Here is a 24,279-nt window from a genome sequence, read left to right on the forward strand (position 1 = left end):
TGCTGGGTATGGATTTGGTTTTGGTCTTCACCTTTGCATTTCCGTGCTGTTGGTGAATTGGAGGAAGCTTAGTGGAGCAATGTCTTGCCACGAAACTGAAATAGCTCAGAAGTGATGCTCGGGTGTAAATATGTCTCTTTTGTATTGTGTGCATGCACAAATGTGTTGTGAATGAATACAACAGAGAGAAAAAGGGAGAATGGATAATAATAATGGATAAGCCTGTTTCATGAGCCATGACCAGAATGGAAAAAACAAGAAAAAGATCTATAAGTTTGGCTATCAGAATTGAAATTATAAGAAAAGTGAAAGTTGGTGAAAGAAAGAAAATCCCTTTATGGATTTTGGAAGAAGCCTTCAAGTGTTCTCTAGAAGGTTCAAAATGTTCTTATTTACTTATAGAAGGCTTATCTGACCTAGTTGTTTCATTTCATGTGTGCATATTGCTAAAGTTGAATTTTTAAAAAATTGCTGGGACATATTGAACTGCTCTTCTTTTTGTTGGTCTAAGAAACTGTCTCTATTCTTTTCATGTTGTTTTTGCCACTGGTACCTACGTTTCTGTTAAAGAAGCGATGCCCAGGAGCATGTCTGCTTCACTAACTGAGGTATGCTTGTAGTTAGAATTGCAAATGAAGAATCTAGTGACATATACTGGTATAACTTGTTAGGACAGAAAGACTGGACTCACCAACATGGGGTCAGCTTTCTTTGGTAGATTTTGTACTGTAGCCATATAGCTGGAATGGTATGATGCTAACATTTTGCAGTTGTCAAGAAATGACTGTTGGAGTATTTTGGCAGAAGACTTGAGTGGCAAAACTATAGCATTATTTAGTGCCGCCTCTTGACTGAAATGCAGAAAAGGGAAGTACAGGTTGGGTCTCCCTTATCCGGACGCAACCTGTACTGTTATTCCAGAAAAGGAAACTTTCCGACAGGTCAGCAAGTGCAAATCTGTTTCCAAATTTAGGTTCTATTCAAGCTGCATTTGTTTTGAGACATCAGGTCCTGCGTTGCTCTTAAATGAGGAGGTGGCTGAGTTCTCCCCAGCTCCAGCTCCCTCCCATCGAAGCCTGGCACCTCCTGTGGTTTCCCTGTGCCATATGGAATTACTGGCCCAAATATTCAGCAAACTTGCTGACGTGTTGGGCTTGGCTTGCATTTTTGTCTCCAGCGGAGCTAATAGCACATAGTAGATGCTTTATTAGAGACTGATGCAACATGATGTCAGTGCCCAGCCATGTACTACTATGGGCCATAATTGTCTATGACAGTCACAGTGTTATGCTTCATTGACCGCAATTCCACGCAAACAGAACCTGATATCTGTAGCATTTGGATGCTAGAGAACCTCGTCTCTCATTTCCCCCCTCATTTTAAAGGACATTTGGTTCCAATGCCGTCTCTGAAACATGATTCAGGCAGAATGAGGTTGTTTAGAGTTTTGAAACCAGGAATTTATTTTTATTGGACTGAAATCACTAAATAATCAAGAGTAAGCTTGCATCTCCTTTCTGCTTCTGCTTCCACCCCTTTGATCTAAAGCCAACAATTATGTGTTTGGATTCTTGAGGTCCTAATCTGAAGATTCAAAGTATATTTAAAGAAAGACGCCGAGAGTCGAGATAAGCTAGGCATGTGAGAATACCGTGAATCTGTTGTGCGCATGGTTGCAGCAAGTGCACCCAAACATTGATTTTTCACATGCCTGGGTTATTTGGATTCTAATCTGAAGAGAGGTCAAGCTTTAAATTAGAACCTTGAGCATTCAGATAAAGCAAGGCATGTGGAAATCAATGCTTATCTACCTGTCAGTGCTATGCACATAAAGAGATTACTGTTAAAAAAGTGTGTGTATGGGGGGGATATCATTAAAAATACTAAGGAAGGATCATATGAAGGCAATTAAATATAGTTTCCATAATTCAAAATTGTTATATAGCAGAACACTTTAAGTAATTATTGTGGGAGTATAACCAAAAGCATGGTGGATTGGTTTGAGTGTTGGACTACAAGTCTGGAGACCAGGATTCAAATCTCTGCTCTAGAATAAAAACCCAACTGGTGATCTTGAGCAAGTCACACTCTCTCAGCCTCAGAGGATGGCAATGGCAACCTCCCTCTGAAGAAATGTGCCAAGAAAACCCCATGATAGGTTCACCTTAGAGTCACCATAAGTCCAAAATGACTTGGAGGCACACACAACGACAACACATAACTAAAAGTAATTTGGAGAAGGTTTAGCAATTTCCCCTGATTTATCCTGATTTATTGCCATAAGTCACAAACAACTTGAAGACACAGAACAACAAAAACAAAGAGTTACAAGCTAGTCAAAGCTTGGTGTCTTTAACTGTTAAGCTGTTAAAGCATAATAGCAATTTGATATGCGGAAATCAGCAAGTGAAACCTTTCTTTCTTTCTTTCTTTCTTTCTTTCCAGCAGGGAGGTTAGGGTAGTATTTTGCTGATATCTGCATATCAAAGCTTTTGCACAGCTGCAGAGGCTGGTGGAAAAGTTGGCCATCCTCCTGGGGAGAAGCTGCTGCCTTGCCAAATGCAAACATTTGGGAGTAGGGTTGTGCAAATCGGAGATGTGTGAAACAGGGTTTTTCCAGCAGATATTGCTTGTCACAGAACCAGATAACAAATAATACCTACTGAAATTCCCCCATCTACACAAACGTTAAGGTACGGGAACCCTCTCCAATTTTCACTCTGGCAATGCTGTTTGGGAGCTATAGGCATAAAACTGAACTGGCTGCCTCTTGAAGGCATGCAGCAGCAACAACAACATCAACCTTTGCAATCATTTCATAACTATGGGGAGGAAAAGTACACCTGCTAGTATAGCACACCAACAAGATTCCAACTGGTATGTCCCCACGAATCTCTCCACTTCTCTAAAGAGTTAGGTCAATGTAGTGATGGGCTTGGGTCCTTCTAAGCTTCAGTAGCCCACTACAACATTTGGCCACAGAGTGATGGTAGTGGAGCATGGAAGGATCTATGCTCCAACCATCAGCTGGGCCGAAGGCCAGAGAGCATCGGTTACTGATTTGCTTTTGATGCTGTGATTAATTACTAGGATGTGGTCAGGGGAGAGGGGAGATGTGGGGAGGAGAAGCAGTTGCCAAACAGCCCAGAGGTCAGAGATCATGCTTAGCAGCTGGGGCAATGTTTTTACAACCCCCTTTTCCCCTGGGACATGGGGGCAGGGATGTGGAGGCATTGCATTCATAGTATCCCAGCATTCCTGGCTGAACTCTTGCAAACAACAACAAGAAAGGATCCTCCAGCTCTCTAGTGTGAGCTTGCCTGGGCCAGCGCTGACGCCATGCGCTAGTCAGGCTTTAGAAATCTGATCCTTAGGAAGGTCTGCAGGCCAACCAGTATTCATGCATGGGAGTGGGGTAGTATGTGTGTGTGTAAAGCACAGGTAGGATTTGAAAACACCTGAATCCGAATAAACTGGAAAGGAATCCTCCAAGTCAGAAAAATTTCAAGGCATTGCTACTATTAAGTGAGCCATTGGCTGCCAGTCCCTGGAGAGTTTCCAGGAGGAGAAGAAACAACTGGAGTCAATAGGCACAAATATGGTGCAGGTCCTTTGCAAAATGAGGGGGGGGGGGGGACCTTGCTGGTCCCTCGCATTAGGAAGCTTAAGAAGTATTGTTTTTTGTGGGTTTTTTGGGCTCTGTGGTCATGTTCTAGAAGAGTTTATTCCTGATGTTTCACCAGCATCTGTGGCTGGCATCTTCAGAGAATGCTGGCATGGAAGAGAGTTCTCTGAAGACACCAACCACAGATGCTGGCGAAATGTCAGGAATAAACTCTTCTAGAACATGGCCACAGAGCCCAAAAAACCCACAAAAAACTATGGATGCCAACCATGAAAGCCATGAAAGCCTTCAACTTCACTTAAGAAGCATTGTTTCAGGGTACATTTTGTGCAGCCATTCTTCTCTGTTGAAGAGTCCTTGTGCCTTGCAGAAAATTTAAGTTGCCATGGGCCCTTTTTTAAAATGCAGTACGAGGCCTTTTATATAAATGTGAGCTCTTATAATATCACTATATTCCTCTTCCTGTTATATTTTCCCATTAAGAGAAAGAAAGAGAAGGAATGTCCCCTTTCTTTCTCCTCTTTATTTCAGAATGGCTTTAGTGGGTCTGAGTATGGACTTGTGCCAGCTGGTTTCTGTGCCATAGGCATATGCCAGGTGGGGAGCTGGAACAGGGGGGTGTTATATTTACAGTCCCTGCATAGTAAATATTTCTCCTGGACTGGAAATTTGAGACTGTGTGGTGGCTGGCATACTTTCTGCTGTTAATAAGCTTCCTCTCAGCTGGATTTTATCCCCAGATAACTCTAGAGATGTGGGGGACGTTCAGTCAGATTGCAGTCAAATGCAAACCTGTCTTTCCGGAACCAATACACAAACCAGAGCAGTTTTCCTTCCCTACTCACAATCCTCACAATTCTGTGCTGGCGTTTTTCCATTTCAAACGACACAGGAATATATACGAAAGGAAACAGAAATGTATATATCAGGAAAAATAACATACAAAAAATGCACTACGTTAAGAGAAATTGCTTGCAAAAATACACATAGGAAGCGTGTTGGAAAACGTGCACAAATATTTATTCAGACTTTATATAAAGTAAGAAGTTGATCTGGAAATAGAAAGGGAGAAACCTAGGAGTGTGGGAAAATGAGAAAGCAAGAGAAACCAAAATTGACAAATTAGTCAGTTTGACTAATTAGAAATCAATTAGTAGATAATTGTCAGATTAGAAAGGATTACACTGTCCCTTTCTCTCTAATCTGGCTGTAAACCTTTAGGAATGTTTAGCTATTACATAAGGGGTTTTACTACCCCATTGTATATAATGGGGCTTCCCAGGGTCCTGGAACCAGCCCATTGTATGTAGTTTACCATTTTTATTGCAACAAAAATAACAGATGCTGGCAAAACATCAGGAACAAACTCTTCTAGAACATGGCCACATAACCTGAAAACCCCACCGAAAACTAATGATACTTTTATCGGGGCAACCAAAATGCACAATTACATGTTGCGAGCTTTCAAAGTTACATTGGCGTCTTCATCAGGCATTGGGGGGGGGGGGGGGCATTGAAGATGTTAGTCATGCGGCAGCTAAAAAGGCCAGTGCAATTTTAGGATGCATCAATAGAAGTATAGTGTCTAGATCAAGGGAAGTAATAGTCCAAATCTATTCTGCTCTGGTCAAGCCCTACCTGGAATATTGTGTCCACTTTTGGGCACCACAATTTAAAAAGGACATTGAGAAACTGGAGCGTGTCCAAAGGAGGGCAGCCAAAATGGTGAAGGGTTTGGAAACCATGAAGCCCTATGAAGAACGACTTAGGGAGCTGGGGATGTTTAGCCTGGAGAAGAGAAGGTTAAGAGGTGATATGATAGCCCTGTTTCAGTACTTGAAGGGATGTCATATTGAGGAGGGAGCAAGCTTGTTTTCTGCTGCTCCAGAGACTAGGACCCAGAGCAATGGATGCAAGCTCCAGGGAAAGAGATTCCAGCTCAACATTAGGAGGAACTTCCTGACATCAAGGGCTGTTTGACAGTGGAACACAGTGGAGGATGGTGGAGTCTCCTTCCTTGGAGGTCTTTAAACAGAGGCTGGATGGCCATCTGTCATGCTTTGATTTAGATTTCCTGCATGGCAGTATGGGGTTGGACTGGATGGCCCTTGCGGCCTCTTCCAACTCTGTGATTCTATGATTTTCTGTTTCAGGTAGGGCTGGCACCTCCTGCTTTGGCCATGCGGTCACTGGTAGATTTTCAAAGTCAAGGAAATGTAATGTCCATTAGACACCATACTAGCTGATGGATTCTGGAAACTGTAGGCCAAAAACAAGTACCCTTCCAAAGTTCTGACACATGGGAAGCCGCCTTCCTCAAGTCCTCTTGCTTGATCCCATCCAACCCCAATTTTTTTAGGGCTGACCCTTTCCCAACGTAATTCAGTCCATCCCTCCCTGCTCCGGCCCTTCTCAATTTCTGGTTGCACTTGAGGACAGACGGCTCCTGTTTTTTGCACAAGCTCTCTCTCTCTCCATCGTGTGTCAAACCACTTCCCTTCCTTAATGTTTGGCAGAAGCCGGCGTGCATAAAGCAGACTGGTCTGGAACGCATCCATGTTACGATTTTGGAAAGGGGGGGTTGTTTTGTGAGAGAGACCGAGGGGAAGGGGGTTGCCTGCCCTCCGGTGGGATGGAGTTAAGCCCTGGAATAGCGTAACAAGAAACAGAGGTTGCACTTGTGCGCATGAGAGGGAAAGCAATGCATGGGAATGGGAGACTTTGCAAACTGGGGAGTGGGATGGCACCCTTTGAGCATCTCCTGCCAGCAAAGGGATCATAGCCATCCTGGAGGAAAGGCCAAGGGAGGGGAGCAAGGGGGGATGCTTCCCTTCCCAGCCACCCATCCTTAGAGAAAGAGGCCAATCCCCAGAGGCCCAGTAAGCGCTTCCTGTTGGGATTAGCGGAGCTGTTGGGCATGTGTGTGCTTTTTCTTCAGGAAATACCTTTAGTAAGCCCTGGTGGGGGTTTCCAAGGCAACCGGCGAAGGGACCTGCTGATCTCAGCCATTCAGCTCTTTATTGTTCCCTGCATCTCTTTGTTGGCTGCATTATTGCAATCCTGGGCCCTGGCAAATAACAGCAGTTTGCACTGTTTTGTGAGGACCCTCTGGATGCAGAAGGGTAGTGAGGTCTTCTTTTTTTCCTTCCCTCCCCTTCTTTTTCTTTTTAACATTCAGATGGCTCTAGTCTGGCACAGGGCCATTTGCATGCAAAACCCCTTTCCTCATCAATGCAAGGTATTGAAGCCCTGGCTGAATACCAAAAGACTAAAGGTTAATCTGTACTGCTCCTTCCTCCCATGCCCCCCCTCCTCTCCCCAATTTTCCTACCAATAAATTATCTTCTTTTTCATCCCCTTCACACAAAATTGGGTTTGGGTACATGGCGGGGTTGGGTTGCTTTCTCCCCACTCACCCTCATCCCTTCTCCTGCCACATTCCCACATCTTTGGAAAGCTAATAACAGCCCTAAGAACCTGTTGAGTTTTGCCATCTGGCCTAGCATGCCAGACTAAACTTTGGGATTTAATTCAGCTTCAAAGCTATGGTTAAAACACAGGAACACACAGACACATTGTCAGAAGTGCAGCAGAGAGTATTTGGACATTACATCATGCCTGCAATGTTCAGGCTTGTTTCAAAACTATTATGTAACGTTTCTGGCAGGGGTGTGCCCCCATCCCATATCTGGCGTTCGGCCTCCTTCGCCCCGGCGGCACACTCTGCAGTGCGGGTCCCAGGCTGAAAATCTCGTGTTACAGCCCCAGGCGTGGGGTATTAAAAGACACTCTCTTCCAAATCCCTTGAGGGATGCAGCGTGGTCCAGGGCTTTGCGGTTCCCCATTAATCATTGCTATTTCAGTTTCTCTGTCATTGAAGTATGTGCATCCAGCCACAAATTGCAGCGATAGTCTGCTCCTTTGCCCTGGATCAGTTATCTCTAGAGTTTGGGAAAGTTACTTCTTTTCCCCCTGCTCCACTGCTCTCAGAATCCTCCAGCCATCAATGGCATTTGGAAGTAGTAAAGGAAAAAAGTAACTTTTCCTAGTTCTGCCTCTTTGTATGGATAAAAGTAGGTTCATGATCCTTGCACCTTTGGGGGAACTGGCTTTCAGCCCATAATAACTTCATAACGTAGAGCAAATGCAGTGGAAGAAGGAAAGGGAAGAGTCATGCCATGACTCCAAGATGTTGGGATGGACTCTGAGCCAGAGCATGAAGGCTTCAATAGAGAGCCCAGAAGACATACCAGGTTTGCAGCCTCAAGAGCACAGTTCCCAGCAGCCACAGGAGCAGAGCCACAACCTTCAGAAGAAGATATGGGCTTACCTGTACTTAATGCCCGTGCAGACAGGCCAAAATAAAGCTGCTTCAGGACTCTTTGGAGGTATGCTGCTTAAATGATACATGTGTCCTAAGAGGCCAGAAGTTGCACCAAAGCTGTGCTCCAGTCTTTAGCACTGGAGCATGGCTTTGGTGTGGCTTCCGACCTCTTAGGACACATGTATCATTTAAGCATCTGTCTGTACTGGCCCTTTGTCTCTGATTCTTGATCTTAAAAAAAGAAAAGCATCAAAACTCTGGAATCTTCCTCCTTTCCCTAGTCCCCAACACACAGCTACACACACACACACACCCATCCCTCCTCTGGGAATGAGAGAGAGGAGTCCTGCCATTCCCTCACTGTTATGGAAATGTCCTGGATGCAAACTGTTGGTGATTACCAGAGGCTCCATTAAAGGCCACAGCTTTTCTCAGAGCCCTGGAACTGCCCCAGGCGTCTCTTGAGTCTCTCTTCACAATGGGAGCCAACACAAAAGGACCACAGAGATCATCTGGCTTATTAAAGATTTGTTAGAGATGGGGAGTGAAGGAGGGCATCTTGTTGAAGAGCTGCTAGTGGAGGATCTGGTGTGCTTGGTGTGTTGTCTCAGGGGCCCTCCCTCGACTGAGCCTTGCTGCACCTGGCCTCTGCCTAGAGTTACAAAAGTAGTAGTGATGTGGTATGAAAGAGACATTTGAGCCTGACAGAGCCCAGTGATCAAATGGGGTTTCCCCTTAATTAACATGCTCAAGCAAGAAGAAAGCGGCAGCATCACTCAGGGGCTGTGGGGGCCGGCTTGCCTTGAAGGGACAGAGGGGGTTTTATTGTGCATTGTGGCCGTAGGCAATGCGAGGGAGGCATCTGTGGGAAATGCTGTTGTCTCTGCTCACAACCTGTTGGTTCTTGGGTGGGGGGGCGGGGGCTCAAAAGCATCTTGAAATACTTGGTTCTGGTCCAGCTCAGGGGTAGGACTGATGTTGCAGCATCCTGTTGCCTAGGCAACCTGAAGAGTCGACCCAGACATCTATGCTCACCTTGAAGCCCAGGTGGTCCTTTGTTTTTGAAGGATGATGGTTGTTGTTGTTGTGTACGTTCAAGTCATTTTGACTTACGGCAACCCTAAGGCAAACCTGTCATGGGGTTTTCTTGGCAGGGTTTGTTCAGAGGAGGTTTTGCCATTGCCTTCCCTAAGGATGAGAGTGTGTGACTTACTCAAAGTCACCCGGTGGATTTCATGGCTGAGCTGGGAACCGAACCCTGGTCTCCAGTGTTGTAGTCCAGCACTCAAACTACTATGCCACACTGGTTGGGCATAAATTAAAATCACACAAACACACATTCCTGGAGTTGTAGGAAAAGGTTTCAGGTTTTTAATCTACCGGTTTTAGTAATTTGAAAGAGAGCTAGTGCAATGATGTGGGAGCTGATGGTGCAAATTCTCCACTTTTGCTGCGCTGACTTCCAGGCAAGCAGAAAGGACTGTATGCAAATATCCAGTTTAGCTAGTAATCCAGCAGTTTGCTACAATCTGCAAGGATTCATAGATTTGTTGCTTCAGCATTCAAGGACTCTCCAGGGGGTTTATGGATTTACCTAGCTTCCTCCTTGCTTCCCAATTGGGGTGGCTCTAAGGTTCACCCTCTGCTTTGCTCTGCATTCACCTTCTGCCCAGAAGCAGATAAATGTCCTCCTCTCCCTAAGAAGAAATAATCCCCTCTTTTCACCTTCATCTGGGAACATCTCCTCCAGCTAAGTTTTAATTTCCAAGCAGGAAAATAGGTTCTGTGTGTGCTTGAATGACAAGGTGTGATCAGGTGTGGCTGTGTTGTTGTTGTTTGCCTTCAAGTCATTTCCCACTTATGCCAACTCTAACATGGTGTTTCCTTGCCAAGATTTGTTCTAAGGAGGTTTGCCATTGCCTTCCCCCTGAGGTCACCCACTGCATTTACTTGGCAGAGCCAGGATTTGAATCCTGGTCTCCCCAGTCATAGTACAACACTCAACCCACTACACCATGCTAATGCGTGATGCTTAATAAAATCATCACTAGCCATCCCTAAGTCTCAAGTTTTGATCTTGAAACCTCAAGGCCTGGGATGATCCAGAACAGGCAACCCTAGTCACTGTGGATGTTTAGTTTCTAGTCACCCAACATTGTGTGCATGTGTTGTGTCCCTTCAAGTCATTTCCGACTTAATGACTATCCTAAGGCAAACCTATAATGGGGTTTTCTTGGCAGGATTTGTTCAGAGGAGGTTTGCCATTGTCTTCCTCTGAGTTTGAGAGCATGTGACTTGCCCAAGGTCACCCAGTGGGCATTATGGCCAAGCTGGGAATCAAACCCTGGTCTCCAGAGCCATAGTTTGACACTCAAACCACTGGCTTTCTCACTCAACCATAAGTGTAGAGAAATCCAGCCATGTGTATACCTGTTGGGCCATGGTTCCATTAAACCTGGGCTCCTTCCCAGTAGCTAAGATGGCGAGGCTATGTTTTGGAACCACTGCTCAATTTAAGACCCCTTTGGCTTAGATTGTGTTGTCTCTCCATTCCTGGAGAGACTAGTGAAGCTGGATATGGTCATTAGCCTGTGAATGCATTCTCCCTGCGTTCCCACCGTGCCTCTTTACCAGTCTGTGGTCTGGGTTACCAAAGGCCAGCGGCCTGCCTTTGCCCTCTGACTCCCTTCACTCATCAGCTGGGGCTGGGAGAGCAGCCCTGTCTGTCACAGACAGAAAAGCATCCCTGCACTTTTGAGCTTCCATTGGTCATGGCAGTTAATGTAGAACAGTGGCGGGAATGGAGGCTTTTATTGACATGGAAATGACATGACCCTGCCCAGGCTGCTGGAGCTGATGTTTTAAAGTGCTTGCTCCTTCTCTTCTACGCTCTCCAGAGGCCAAAAGCAAGTTGGATGCTTGCAAATGAAAAAAGTATCCAGTATTGGATGGTCAAAAGTGCCAAGTAGTTAGGTTCCAAGTAGGATGCTCTGGAGAATTAGCTTAGAAAAGAGATGGGCAACTAATGTCGTTTTGGTGGGGCGGGAGCTTGCTTCTCTAGCCATCATTGTGAAAGCCAGAGGCATAAGTGTATTGTCGTTTTTGTGCCATGTACAGCTTGGAAATACTATTTTTTTAGACAACAGCTCCCAGAATCATGCAACTAAATAGGACTTCCATGTATAGAACAAGTATACCACACTAGATAACAAATTTTGGACAGAAAGAAAGGACAGTTATGGTACCTGTGAAGGTCCATGGGTATCTGGCAGGTTGGGAATTGTACTCCAAAAAGTAACTTTTCAAGCTCAGTGCCAGCTACCAACAAGCGAACCCAAGCATTAATTTCACATAAAAATGTGTATTACACCTCTGTCTTACAATTGTTTCTTATTCCTGTGAGGAAAACATCCTACCACATTTTCATTAGACCATTAGGGACCCCAGGGTCTTTGATACAATTTGGGTACCCTATGTGCTCTCAGGAAAGGAAAAAATAAAGTTTTTTTCAGAATCATAGTCTCTCCTTCCTAAAAGAATGAAAATTGTTTAAATGGTGGTCATAAATCCAGCTGTATTCATTGGTTCAAGTGAAGGCAGCCTTTTAAGCGACACATAGCTATGCCTAATGGACAGAACTGTGTATTGTGATACCTTGCATTACTTTGCTATTTATAAAATTAATGCCCAAAATAGCCATTTGTTATTGTGCATTAATAATATGCTGTTATCTACCAAGAATGGCTAGTTGTGTGCCAAGACCTGTAACACTGTGGATGTGTGGAGATACTAAATCTTTCCGGCTGGGAGGGTGGGGTGGATCTTTATACAATTATATGGTGGGAAGATGGGGAAAGGAAGCAGTTCCATAGAGGCTGGGCCTTTGTGTAAACAGTCTGCTATCTGGTTAAATCAAGGGTAATGTATCAAAGTTAAGCATTTGAAATTAAAACCACCAGAGATCTGATGTAACTATTCATTTTAGAAAGCTGACCCAGATTAAAGGGGAAAGAGAGCTCAAAAGGCAGCTCTCAGACCACTAACTCTGCAGTTAATGAACGTTGTGTCAACTCTTATCCCAGCATATTGTGATAGTGCTTCAACCATGTCTGTAAAATATCTGTGTAAGCACTGACTCAGATGTCTTTTTCCTTGCCAGTTACATATGCGTACATGCAACCAAAACGATGACAATCGTTGTAGTGTAGTATTTCAGAGAGCCGATGATCCCAGCATTCTCAAAAATGGGTCAGGGTGTCTAGCTTGAGTGTGAACACAAATAATTGTGTTCTGAACTTACACATCAACTTTCATTTTGACGTCTCCATCTTCAAAGGAGATCTTGCTTTGTTTGTCATGTTTACATTGCCCTCCTTTTTGGAACCACTGATCAGTCTAAGACCCCTTTGGCTTAGAAGCATTGCCCTCCCTTATTTTTCCATCAAACTCAGTGCAGCAATTTTGCTGTGGTTTATATTTAAACTTCAGTAGGTTGCCTTCAATGCTGGAACCATTTTTCTTGAAAGTAGTCTTAAACCTTAAAGCCAATAAATGTACTGTGTTATGCTATACATCTTATCTGCCTCCCTTATAAACATGTTCAGGGACTGAGACAGCATTTGTATTTTACACCAGAGCTTGGAAAAATTACTTTGGGGGAGTAAAAACCATCCAGTCTCTTACTACCAGGATGGCTGGAGCATTCTGAGAGGTGTAATCCAAAAAGTAATTTTTCTAAGCCCTGCGTGAAGTATAGACTACACCACTGAACATGTGCATCGCATTTTATTGCAGTGTATCTGCATTCCACAGAGACATTGCAGGGCAAACAAAAACGCAAAACAGGATGCTGAAATGGCCAATAGATAGAATAGAATCAATAATAATGACAAGTTACAAGTTCAGGTGTGCAACAGAAGAAGGGGATGTGCTCTCTATTTGTTTAGTCATGCATCCTGGCCATATGAAAACTGTGTGAAATATGGTGTATAGTAATGCTTCAGCATGGTGTGATGTTTTGAATGTTGGAATATGACTCTGGAACCAGGGTTCGAATCCCGGCTCATCCATGTAGGGAAGTCACAGTCTCTCGGCCTCAGAGGATGGATGTGCCAAACCCCTGTGAAGAAACATTCCTAGAAAACCCCACAATAGGTTCAGAAACAACTTAAAAGGCACACACCAAATACAATGCTTCTTAAGCAACTGATGCTGAGAATCAGTAGGATTTTCCCCTCAGTGTTCCAGGATCTGGCATCATATTTGTGCCCATTGTTTCTTTCCTGGAAACTTTCTGCTGACTGTCATTCAATGTCTTGCAGGCAGCCAGCAGTCTATGTACCTCCATTTTGAGTAGCACTGAGGTTGAAAGTTTCATCAAGCCTGTACCGTTCTATTATCATAGTCAGAAGTGCTGATCGCCCATTGTATGAAGTCCCAATTTATTTACTGAAGCACATTTGTATGCTGCTGCATACAACAATTTGGATGTTGCCAGAATGTTGACTGCGACACCCATCACCTCTGGTCATGCTGGCTAGATGTAATGGGAGCTGCAATCTTACAGAATTTAGGGGCAGGGGAGGACACTCTCTACTCTTCGCTTATAATAAAAAGCATTTTAGCAATCATTTAAATAGATAGAAACCCAGAAGCAGCATCAATACAACAACAGAAAGCAAAACTGAGAGCAACCTTAGTGGAAGTGCAGATTTTTAAAAACCAGTTAAAAGCAAAGACAGTGTTCCAAATCAATGTGGACTCATTGATTTACTTTCACATTGTTTCTCCACTCAACAGCTGATGGAAGAAGTCTACTGTATTTGGGAGCAACCAACAGGATGTTAGCCATTGTGAGTCATTTCATATGTTTAGTATATGCTTTGAAGATCAGGGCCAGGAGAGATAACAGCAGAAGGCTGGGATGGTGGGTGGGCTGACACCTCTCTCCTTTTCCAAGTGACACATTTGCAAAACTTGTTGCTTAATAGGCAACTGGGAATAATAGGGGAAAACCAGCCTCGAGGAAAGTTTTTGCAGCCAATGCAGACTGAGCTGCACTGCAGTTAGGAAACAACATACAGCATATTTATAGCTTGTGGTTGGAGTTGACTGGTCTATATCCTTGAAGGTAATTGAAAAATAATAATGTCTTTCCTCTTTTTCCAGCACCAACTATTAACTTTTGTTTTTCAGAAGGGGAGCGGTGTGGGGAAGTAGAAATGAAAACACTTGAGATTAGATTAAAACCATTTAGTCCTGTCTCAAGAATTTCCTAAGTGACCAATGGAACAGGACAGATGTGTTGGAAATCAACAGACTTAAGCACATCTGGCTGTCATCTTGAAAGGATCTTCTGAACTTTGTGCCGCCTTTCCAACCCTCTTATTTTTCACAACATCATTTGGGCATGGATATATATTTTAACATACATTGATTTCATGTATTCCATTCGTATCCTGCCTTTCTCCCATGCATGGGACTTAAGGACGTTCACCATCAAAGAGAACAAACACATTTAAAGCATAAAATGAATAAAGGCATACAAAATTAAAACATGATTTTAAAACAGAAAAGAAAAAGAAGAAAAGCCCCTTCAAAAGCAGTAAACAAGCTTATTTGCCAAAGGCCCATCTGTATAAGGTCTTTGCCTGTTGCTGAAAGGTTTCCTTCATTGGTTAGGGTGGTCTGGATCATGGAGGTGGATTAGAAAGCCCTTTCTCATCATTTATTTTGGTAGCTGTAACAATTAAAACATATTGGCTATCAATGAAATGGAAGCTTTTTACAGCCTAGCTGCATAATCCAGCATCTTTAGATGACACGACATGCATGTACTTCAGAAACAGTTGCTCAGAAGCTAAACAGATTTGAGTTTTGCTTTCTTTGTACACATGTCTGGACAGTGAGCAAGATCACTTACTTGAAGGCCAAGTCTGCAGTCCCCTTAGAAATCAATCCTACTGAAAAATAGATTACTCAGAACGTAAGTGTCCACAATTTCAAAACCTTAAAGTAGCACTTAGTCAAACCAAATGTCCACTCTGTTTGGACAGTAGTCTTAAACAGTCACGGTTTGGCCACTGACCGCATTGAGAACTTGGAGGACTGGAAGACATGAATTGGAGCACAGGATCCATCCACATGGGCTGTGTAGACTTGATCTTAACAGACTGATCCACTTCAGAGAAGCTGGATAGTTTGTTTTCAATTGGGTGGGGAAGCCTTGCAATTTGTCATAAAATTACAGAGGAGGAAAGGAATAATGAGAGGAGAAATTATCAGGAACACAGAGCAGAATGTAATCTGGTTGCTTTCTCTTCGCCTTCCATCTGAGAATCCTGGGCTCATATTTTTAGATTTTAAGCGCTCAGCCAATACACATTTATTATATCTCAGTTCTGCCAGGGGCTTACTTTTGCTGTCAGAGCAGATTGTTGTCTTTCAGATTAAGTTATACATCTGTAAAATGGAGACAGTTGAGGGCTATCCCGCAGGAGTATTGCACAGAGGAATGCTGTAATAAAAATGTGACGGGTTTTGATCACCGTTAGAAAAATGACATTGGCACAGGCGAAAGTAATATCTACACAAATAAGATGTTCTCTATAGAGACCATCTTTAAAGCACTGATGGTAGATTACTGTATGCTTATATTGAGAGATATATAACTTGACACTCTGTTGCACATTTCACAGTTCGTATTATTGATCCGAGTCACTGTTCATTCAAACTTTTATAGATGAGGAACTAAAGGACTGTGTGACCTATCACTTTGTTTCATACTCTGCTTCCTGAGCCATCAGTCTGATCTTAAAAGTAGGACTGTAAGTCAAGCATTAATGGGTACGTTACTCTGCAAAGGAATCTTGCAACACCTTTGAGACTAACAACGCAAAAGAAGTGGTAGCATAAGCTTTCATAGTCTTGGTTTATGTCCTAAGATGCATGGAGTGAACTGCTTCCCTGAAAGGATCTTTATAATCAGACTGTGTGACTAGCCATAGAAATGTAACATATGCATGGCTAGTCATACATTCTGATTATAAAGGCATTGCTCATGGTACAATAACTGCAATTCTTGTACATCATCACTGTGCAACGTCATTTAGAGAGGTTAAGATCAGTGTTCAAAATCATAGTCTGCGCTTGTGCCAGAAGAACATGATGCACACAACAATTTGTGAATGAAAGGAGTGTGAGGGTAGAGACTGAGATGGGAAGGTCTTTCAAGAACTAGAAAATGTAAGCTGTGGAATGAACATTTTCTGTCTCTAGACTCCTCAGTCCTGCTTTTTTTTTCTCTTTCTGTCCTCTTTACTTGTTTTTCTTTCTGGATTCAAGAAAGACTGGACACTCAAGTTGAGGGCAAGCAGATCTAACCAAGCTGGAGAGCTCCAGCAGCAAAAGAAAAAGGACCTTTGTGCTCTCCAAACAAATGCTTGGTTTTGCAGCAGCTGCCTTCCTTCTCTCTAAATATATTCTCAACCCTGGAGTTATCCGGACAGCACCTAATAACTAGATACTCCCCTGAAGCTGATCCTGCCTGCCAGCAGGGATTTTTATATCGATTTGCCACTCTGGCTTCAACTCTGCTATGGTAAAGCTTGAAAGGCCTGTATTGTCCAGAGCCTTGCTCACTTGATGTATCATAATCCAAAGAAACTGGAGGCAGGAGGGTGGGTGAGCTGAGAAGGTAGTGTACAAACAACCCCATATAGACTCTTAACTGGACCCTGTGTGGAAGAGAAACAACAGAAAGGTTCAAAGACATAGCTGTGTCCATCTGGGAAATCAGTATGCAAAGGGATCTTGCAGCACCATTGAGACTGAAAGATAGAGGTTGGCAGCATGAGCTTTTGTAGACTTGAGCCTACTTCCTCAGATACATCAGCAGAAAGGTCGATCAGAGGCTTGCTCGAATGATACCTGGTTTTGGAATTGTGCCTAGGAAATCATCAGTAATAGACCTTAGTTTTGCACATTTTTCTCCACTGGAATAAATGAAAGCATTGTTCACTTTTCCCAGTGTCCAGAGGAGGGAGTGCTAGCATCAGAGGCCAGTATCCCTCTGTTTACAGTTCCAAGGCCCTGGTATCCTGCAGGGAACCTCATGGTGGTCAAAGGAAGCCGATGGTGGCATATAGTATCCTTGGTTAGGTCCCTGGGCCAATTACCTTGACATGACCAGTTCTTTACCTCTGTGAAGTCTGGCTTCCATGACTGGCTTCCATAGTTTTCTGTGGGTTTTCCAAGCGATGTGGCCGCATTCTAGAAAAATGTATTCCTGACGTTTCGCCTGCATCTGTAGCTGGCATCTTCAGAGATCTTCTTCTCTTCTAGAGCATGGACACATAGCCTGAAAAACCCACAAAAAAACTATGGATGCCGGTCATGAAAGCCTTCGACTTCACAGACTTTGGGTGTCCAGTTGCAGCAGTGTGTCTAGGGTAAACAATGAGATAAAACCTCAGCAAGAAAATAACTTGGTTCTGCTCTACCTGTTTGTACAGTATCTGTGTATGCTTGCATACAACAGGCAAGGTAAGCAGTAGCTGCCTCCAAAATTGTGAACAGCAAAACAGAAAAAGAGAGCAGGGCAAATAAGCCTCCTTTGTCAGCATCCCAGCAAAACAAAACAAAACAAAACATAGATCTGTAAGTTTGGCAAACAAAATGGAAACTGTAAAGAAAGTGGAAGCTAGTGAAAGAAATGGTACATTTTGGAAGCAGCTTTCAAGTGGACTCTAGAAGGTTCAAAATGTTTTTGTTTACTTAATGTTAGGCTTACCTGACCTGCTTGTTTCATTTCACATGTGCATATTGTTAGTTTTTAATATAAAGTGTCCTGAAACATGTTGACGTTCCCTTCTTTTTGGTGGTTTAGGAACTTGCCTCTATTCATTCCATGTTATTTCTGCCTCCCCCCCCCAAAAAAACCCCAAATTTTCTGTTTAACAAGTAATGCCTGGAAATGTAGTTTCTTAATTGAGGTATGCCTGTATTGCCACATAAGCCAGAAGAAAGTGACCAACATGGGACAGAACCACTAGAGGGACCCCCCTAACCAGTAGTCCATCAAACCTGAAGCTAGCCCTGAAGGGCTACTGTGTTCTCTTTCATTACAACTTGGAAGACAGCTTTAGCTTTGATATTGAATCATGATGGATGTGGGAGCTAGTGTGACAGTGGCAAATTTGGAAAGTTTTCTGTTCAAATGAAGGTTATCCCAAAATCCCAAATAATCCAAAATCCAATATTGTCCACATGGGTGGCTGAGATGGTATAACACCTTTGCTTTCTGATGGTTCAGTCTACACAAATGTCCTTTCATGCACAACATTATTTAAAATTACCTTCAGGTTATGTGTATAGGAAACGTAAATGAATTTCATATGTAGACTTGGTTTCGATTTCCAAGATGTCTCATTATGTGTGTGCAAATGTTCCAAAATCCAAAACACTTCTGGTCCCAACCATTACAGATAAGAGAGACTCACCCTGTATGAACATAGTGAACAGCTTGCTAGGCAGCCTTTGACAGCTCCCTTGGCTCTCAGAGCCAGTTACCCCATGTGATTTGTATGGAATTACCTCAATGAAGAGTGTGTAAGCAAACCTTGAGCAGTGGTCCTGTAATGATTTAATGGTGAAGACCATACCGAAGTGTGGACAGTGCAATGAAAGAGGGAAGAAAAGCTCTAATCCTCCTGCAGTTGCTTTTAACCCTTGCCTCTTCTCTGCTCTCCCTGCTCTGAAGGCTGTGTGGCAGCTGGCTTGCAAGCTGCTGAGCTTCAGGCAGGTGGAGCTCTAGTTGGAGTTGGACTTGCCACCTTGCTCCGCCATTTTGTCTTGGACTTGGTCAGAGGCAGCCGCTTCCCCGTCGCTTTGTGGCTGCAGCTGGTTTCTAATCACATTTTTTAAAAAAAAGACATTGTATACATCAGTGGTGCTGCATCAATAACCAAAATGAAAGTCCCCATCCCATGCTGTTGTCCCTGCTGCTCTTCCCAAAGACCCGCATGGCAGCTAAGCCTTGCGTCTCATGACTGGAAGGAAATGCCCTCTCCCCATTGTCTGCATGCTGCCAGAGTAATGCATCTGCGATAGACCACTCATGCCTTGCTTCCCTTCCCCCTCTCTGTCTCTTTTTCTCCCCTAACATTTCCAGTTCTGCCCAAAACAAGCATTGAAGTGGAGTCTTTGTCAGCTCACCCTGGCGACCCCCTCCAGTTGCGCTGCCGGCTACGGGATGATGTTCAGAGCATCAACTGGGTTCGAGATGGGGTCCAGCTGGCAGAGAACAACCGGACGCGCATCACAGGGGAGGAGGTGGAAGTCAGGGACGCTGTGCCCGAGGACTCAGGGCTTTATGCTTGTGTGACCAACAGCCCCTCGGGAAGTGAGACCACCTACTTCTCCGTTAACGTCTCAGGTTGGTAGCAGGTCACTGCAAGGCTGACCGGTTTCAAGCCAGTATTGGCACGGTGGAGGTTGTTTGGTCTGGCTGCACAAAAATTCAGTTCCAGATTCTCGTCTTTCTCATGAGCATGCCCTAATATTTTGCAGCCTCATTTGCCTCCTACAATTGTTTGGAGGAGAGCTCTGCAAAACTAAGAATAGATACTGAGCAGAAGCATTCTTGGATTCTCCTGATGTGCTTGCCTTTCAGATAAGATGTTCTACTTTCCACAGGGAAGCATCCTAACATTTCTTTTGTTTATATGAAATCTTATAATATACAGCCTTCCATCTGAAGTGGTAAAGTCAAGGCACAGTTCTCTCGTATGATGTGCTCTTAGTAAGATTGCTAATTCATATGGAGTGACTGATGAGATACTCCTGAAAGGCTGCTAAATGGCTGGCTGCACCACAGATATCACAGATTTTAGCTATGACCTCTTCTCCCAGATGCAGCTTAAGGTCAGAGGCTCTCCTTTCCCACATTGAGCCTGTAAGAGGTTCAGAAGGCATTAGGATGTCTTTGAGGTTAAGCATGAGATCATAAGATCATCACCCTTTCTTCAGGCTTGGATTTGTCATCAGAACTAAAAAACACAATTGCCAGTGGTAAGTGAATTTGTGGATCTGTGGGCCCGCAAGATAATCACATGTCTCTTGTTTTCAATATCTGTTCAGCCTCCCATTCTCCATTATTATGTCATACACAACAGAGCATCATCCAATCATTGCTACAGTGGTCCTCAGACTCTAGTCTTGCAGAGGTTTTGAACTTTAGCTCCCAAATGCCTCAGGCAATGTGTCCAATATTCTGGAATTCTGGGAGTTTAAGTCCTAAACATCATATGGAAGAACAGAATGTGGGAAGCACTGCTCTAGGAGATTCGGATTGCCAAAACTGATTTCCATAAGATGGTGTTTGCTACGCTATTTGTGGCTGAAAAGAGTTACATCTGAATTGTAGACTCATAGAAAGAGAGGTGCTACTCTGTGGGCACCCCTTCTTCTGCCTCACTGCCAACTTTCATGCTATCAGTTCAAATCTTACGTCCATATTTTTTCTCTCTCAGATGCTCTTCCATCCGCTGAAGATGATGACGATGACGATGATTCCTCCTCAGAGGAGAAGGAGGCAGACAACTCCAAGCCAAACCGTATGTATTTGATGGAATTTCTTTCCATAACTTGTGTAACTTCAATAACCTGAGTAACTTTAACTTGAGTAACTTCAATAATTTTCAGCTACAAGTCCCAATTGTAGTCTGGAGTTCCTTGTTATAAGTGCATTTGGGAGCAATTTTGCATTTCCAGCCAAGCTGGCAATATCATGTACAATTTGTAAGTCTGCTCATCTTTTCTGTGTGGATGTTTCTTAAACCGATTGCATTTACTGATTACAAAACAGTGGACACAGACAGTAAAATGTAAAGTGTAAAATCTTTTTCAGAAGCTATTCCCCCATACTGGACTTATCCGGAGAAGATGGAGAAGAAGCTCCATGCAGTCCCTGCTGCCAAGACAGTGAAGTTTAGATGCCCATCCAGTGGGACACCTACTCCTACATTGCGTTGGCTGAAGAATGGTAGGGAATTCAAACCTGACCATCGTATTGGTGGATACAAGGTAGGATTTTCTCGTTGGTCTCTTGTGTTTAAACCCTGTAATGACCCATTGGAGAACAGAGTATGTAGAAGTGGGTTGCTCCTACTCTAATGTGCTTGTTTCCAGACTCTGTGTTATATGGAGATTTGCTGTTCTGGTCTGTTTTTCCTTTGTGGCTTGGCCCTCTTTCTTTCTTGACAAGCATCAAAACCTTCCGAAACAAGCCCCAATTGTTGTATTTTTTCATATTATAAGTAATTCTTCAGAGTATCCGCTAAGAAGGTTAGAAGTGCAGAAGAGACAAACTGCTTTTTAGTTGAAGCGGGTCGCCTCTTCAGCGTGTAATGGAAGTAACCATTCAGCTCTTTGACATTTGTGTGTATGTGTGTTTATTTAACTGCACTGTGGTTTTAGAGGCTATCTGAAGACACATCAGAGCCTGGTAACAATTCCTTGGATAATATCTTAAGGCCTTTCTTAAGAGTTCTTGTAATCGGCAATGCTGTTTTTGAACAGAAAAAGGCATTGCAGGAAGGGTGAGAGGGAATAATTGATTTTCCAAATGACTTCATAGGTAAAAGTTTGCGTATCTCAGAGGCTGGATCCACATTTTAGAAATAACCCAGTTTGACACCACTTTTAACTGCCATGGTTCAGTGCTATGGAATCCTGGGAATTGTACTTTTGTTATGGTATGAAAACTCGGACAGAGAAGGCAAAATGTTTCACAAAACCACAAATCCCAGAATTCCATAGTATTTGAGCCATGGCAGTTAAAGCGATGTCAAACTAGATTATTTCTACAGTATGAATGCAGCCACTTTACACTCTAGCTTGCTTCTTTCTAGCCATACCAGTAGAGTAGTCTGAAGCAAGAAGGCAGACTCCCACAGAAGTAGGATGCTCTTATATAAAATGTAATTAATTAATTGTTTAACAGAAATGACTAATCTGCCCAAAGCTCTGTGATCAGTAAGTGTTCTGATACCTCTTTCCAAACCTCTCCAAAGCCAAGTGGCAGCATACGTCTGAATGTACGACAATGCAGAAGTCATTCTGGCACTTGCTGGCCAGCATTTCTGGCTTCCCTTGGATGCCTCATCCATTCGCCTCCAGTTAGAACAACTTGTTTCCATCCGGAGTGAATCACAAGCTCAGTGTGGCTTCCACACCTCCCACTGCGAGCGCAGCCCAGGCCCCTGTGCTAATAATAAAACTCTTTTAGCAATAGCCACTGGCAGGGACAAGAGCCATCCTGTTCTACTTTTCCTTCTTTAATCTTCATTTCTGGTCAAAAGAGGTTTGCCTGAGGAATCAATAGTGGCTTTAATGAATCAGCTGGTCCTTGTCATTTTTCTCCTGGGCTGACCTAGGCAAGTGGCAGCTGTTTGTCACTTCCTGAAACGAATGCCTCTTTCCAGCAAAAGTCCTTCTGCAGCTCCTTCGTTTCCATCCGACTCTCCTTTTGCGGCTCCTCCTTTGCTGCGTTCGCTGGATTGTAATCTTGGCAGATGTTGGTGAACAATTGCAGCAGGAGGAGTGACACAGACCCTCGACTAAGGGAGGCCTCTTCAAGCTTTGCCTTTGAAAAAAGTCTTGCCCAAAATCATCTGCCATTAAGGAGCATGAGCACAGCAAGGCAAAAATACTCAGGTCCTGATGTCAAACGCTAGACTGGCAAAGTGCATTGCTTTGTGGAGCTGGGACTGATCCTAGCTCAGCTACTGATAATCCATTCCAGTTGAAAGACCAGTGGCAAGAGCTAGCAAGCATCTTCTGTTGAAACCAGTACTTTTATTGTGGTCAAATGTATCACCACAAAGGTAGGAGGACTGAAACTGGCCACTCTGAGGTAGAGTTTGCAGGGTCTGGCTGAGTGCATCATGCTGCTTCTTCCCTATCCACTTGGCACTTGAGGGCTGCCATTTCAGTGGAGCAGTGAATTTTCTCCAAACATTAAAGAGGTGTCCAAGCATCCAAGATGCTGAAGCAACACTCCTATTGCAATGTGGAGAAGATGGAAGGAAGCCAGCCAGCATCTACAGTCACTGTCCAAGCCCCATAGAAGATTAAAAGTCAGGGATCCTATGAGTCCCCATGGCATTATCCATTCCCTGGAAGATTGTGATAGTAATTTGCATTTCCCACTCAGATATGGCTCTCCTGTCCTGTTGAAGGGACGTGTGCCCTCTCCTCATGTTGAACAGTGGCTATCCTGGAACACCTGTGAAACTGGACAAGACAGTATTAACATGAATAACTGCGGAGCCTGGCCATTCTCTTGAGAGGGTCTGATGGGATACCAGAAGTTCAGCTGTTTTAACAGCTCTGCTGATCTCACTCTGTTCCTGTTTAAGACATGGTCCAAAAGGGGAGCAAGGGAGAGTAGAGTGAAAATCAAAGCAAGATTTGTTGGCACAATTTGAACATGAAATATGCATGGGGCTTTTTATTTCCTTTTCAAAAGCAGAACCATTTCTACAGTATGTTTTAAAAAAACAAACCTGTGTGCAAGGTACCATGCATATTTATGGATCAATTTCATGGCCAGGTATAACTTTCATCTGATGGGAGCCTTTGCCAAAGCACTTTCTGGTGGACCCTCCCATGGACATACCTAGTTTTATATATTTATTTCATTTATATGCCAAATTTCTGGGACCTAAAGGGGCTTCCAAAGAATATTCCAGAATTCCACAATATTCCAGAATGCCTAAGACAAAATACCCCCAAGACAGTATAGGATTCCCAGATCTTTTCCAAACCTCAAGGCACAGACAAGAAATCTCGGGGAAATGCCGATTTGAAAGATGTGTGCATAGATATTTTTCTCATTTGTTGGATTTGGGTTATCGTTGCTGTTTTTCATTTGTATGGTGTACTCTGTACATCAGTGGTTGATGCTTAAAGTATTGTGCTCAGTGATGTCACCAGGGCTGCCCGCTGTGATATTACACAGGATCATCCCTACCTTTCAGATTTGGGCTTTGAAATCTCAGGGCTTGAGATAGTCCTGACCTGACAACCCTAAGATAATGTGATAAATTCAAATAGTTGCTCACAGACCTGTGGCTGGCATTGGGGGTTGAACATCATTGCTGCCTGGCCTTTCCAAGTTGCTCATGCCTTGTCCCCTGTATGCCAGAACTGGTCCTAGCATTTATGGTTTGTGTATAGAGAGAATTCTCTTCATGGGGAAACATTTTTATATGGTAGCTCTCCACTGTGGGCCATTCTATTGACTTTTACAAAGCAGAGGTGGGTGAAA

General features: G+C 43.6%; 1 protein-coding gene across 6 annotated transcripts in view; it reads left to right on the forward strand.

Annotated features, from left to right (window-relative positions):
* FGFR1 (fibroblast growth factor receptor 1) overlaps positions 1-24,279 on the forward strand; it is a 74,660-nt gene that overhangs the window by 22,837 nt on the left and 27,544 nt on the right. For 4 of the 6 annotated variants that reach the window (XM_089537569.1, XM_089537567.1, XM_089537566.1 and 1 more), the window contains 3 exons: positions 19,120-19,383; positions 20,480-20,563; positions 20,857-21,032. In XM_089537569.1, the coding sequence (XP_089393695.1) occupies positions 19,120-19,383; positions 20,480-20,563; positions 20,857-21,032 (524 nt within the window). The remainder of the gene's footprint in view (positions 1-19,119; positions 19,384-20,479; positions 20,564-20,856; positions 21,033-24,279) is intronic. The other 2 variants (XM_089537570.1, XM_089537571.1) reach the window with 1 other exon arrangement.

This window comes from Sceloporus occidentalis, unplaced genomic scaffold, assembly GCF_023333645.1.
Source record: "Sceloporus occidentalis isolate IW3139 unplaced genomic scaffold, rSceOcc1.0.p SCAF_9, whole genome shotgun sequence".
NCBI classification, from domain to species: Eukaryota; Metazoa; Chordata; class Lepidosauria; order Squamata; family Phrynosomatidae; genus Sceloporus; species Sceloporus occidentalis.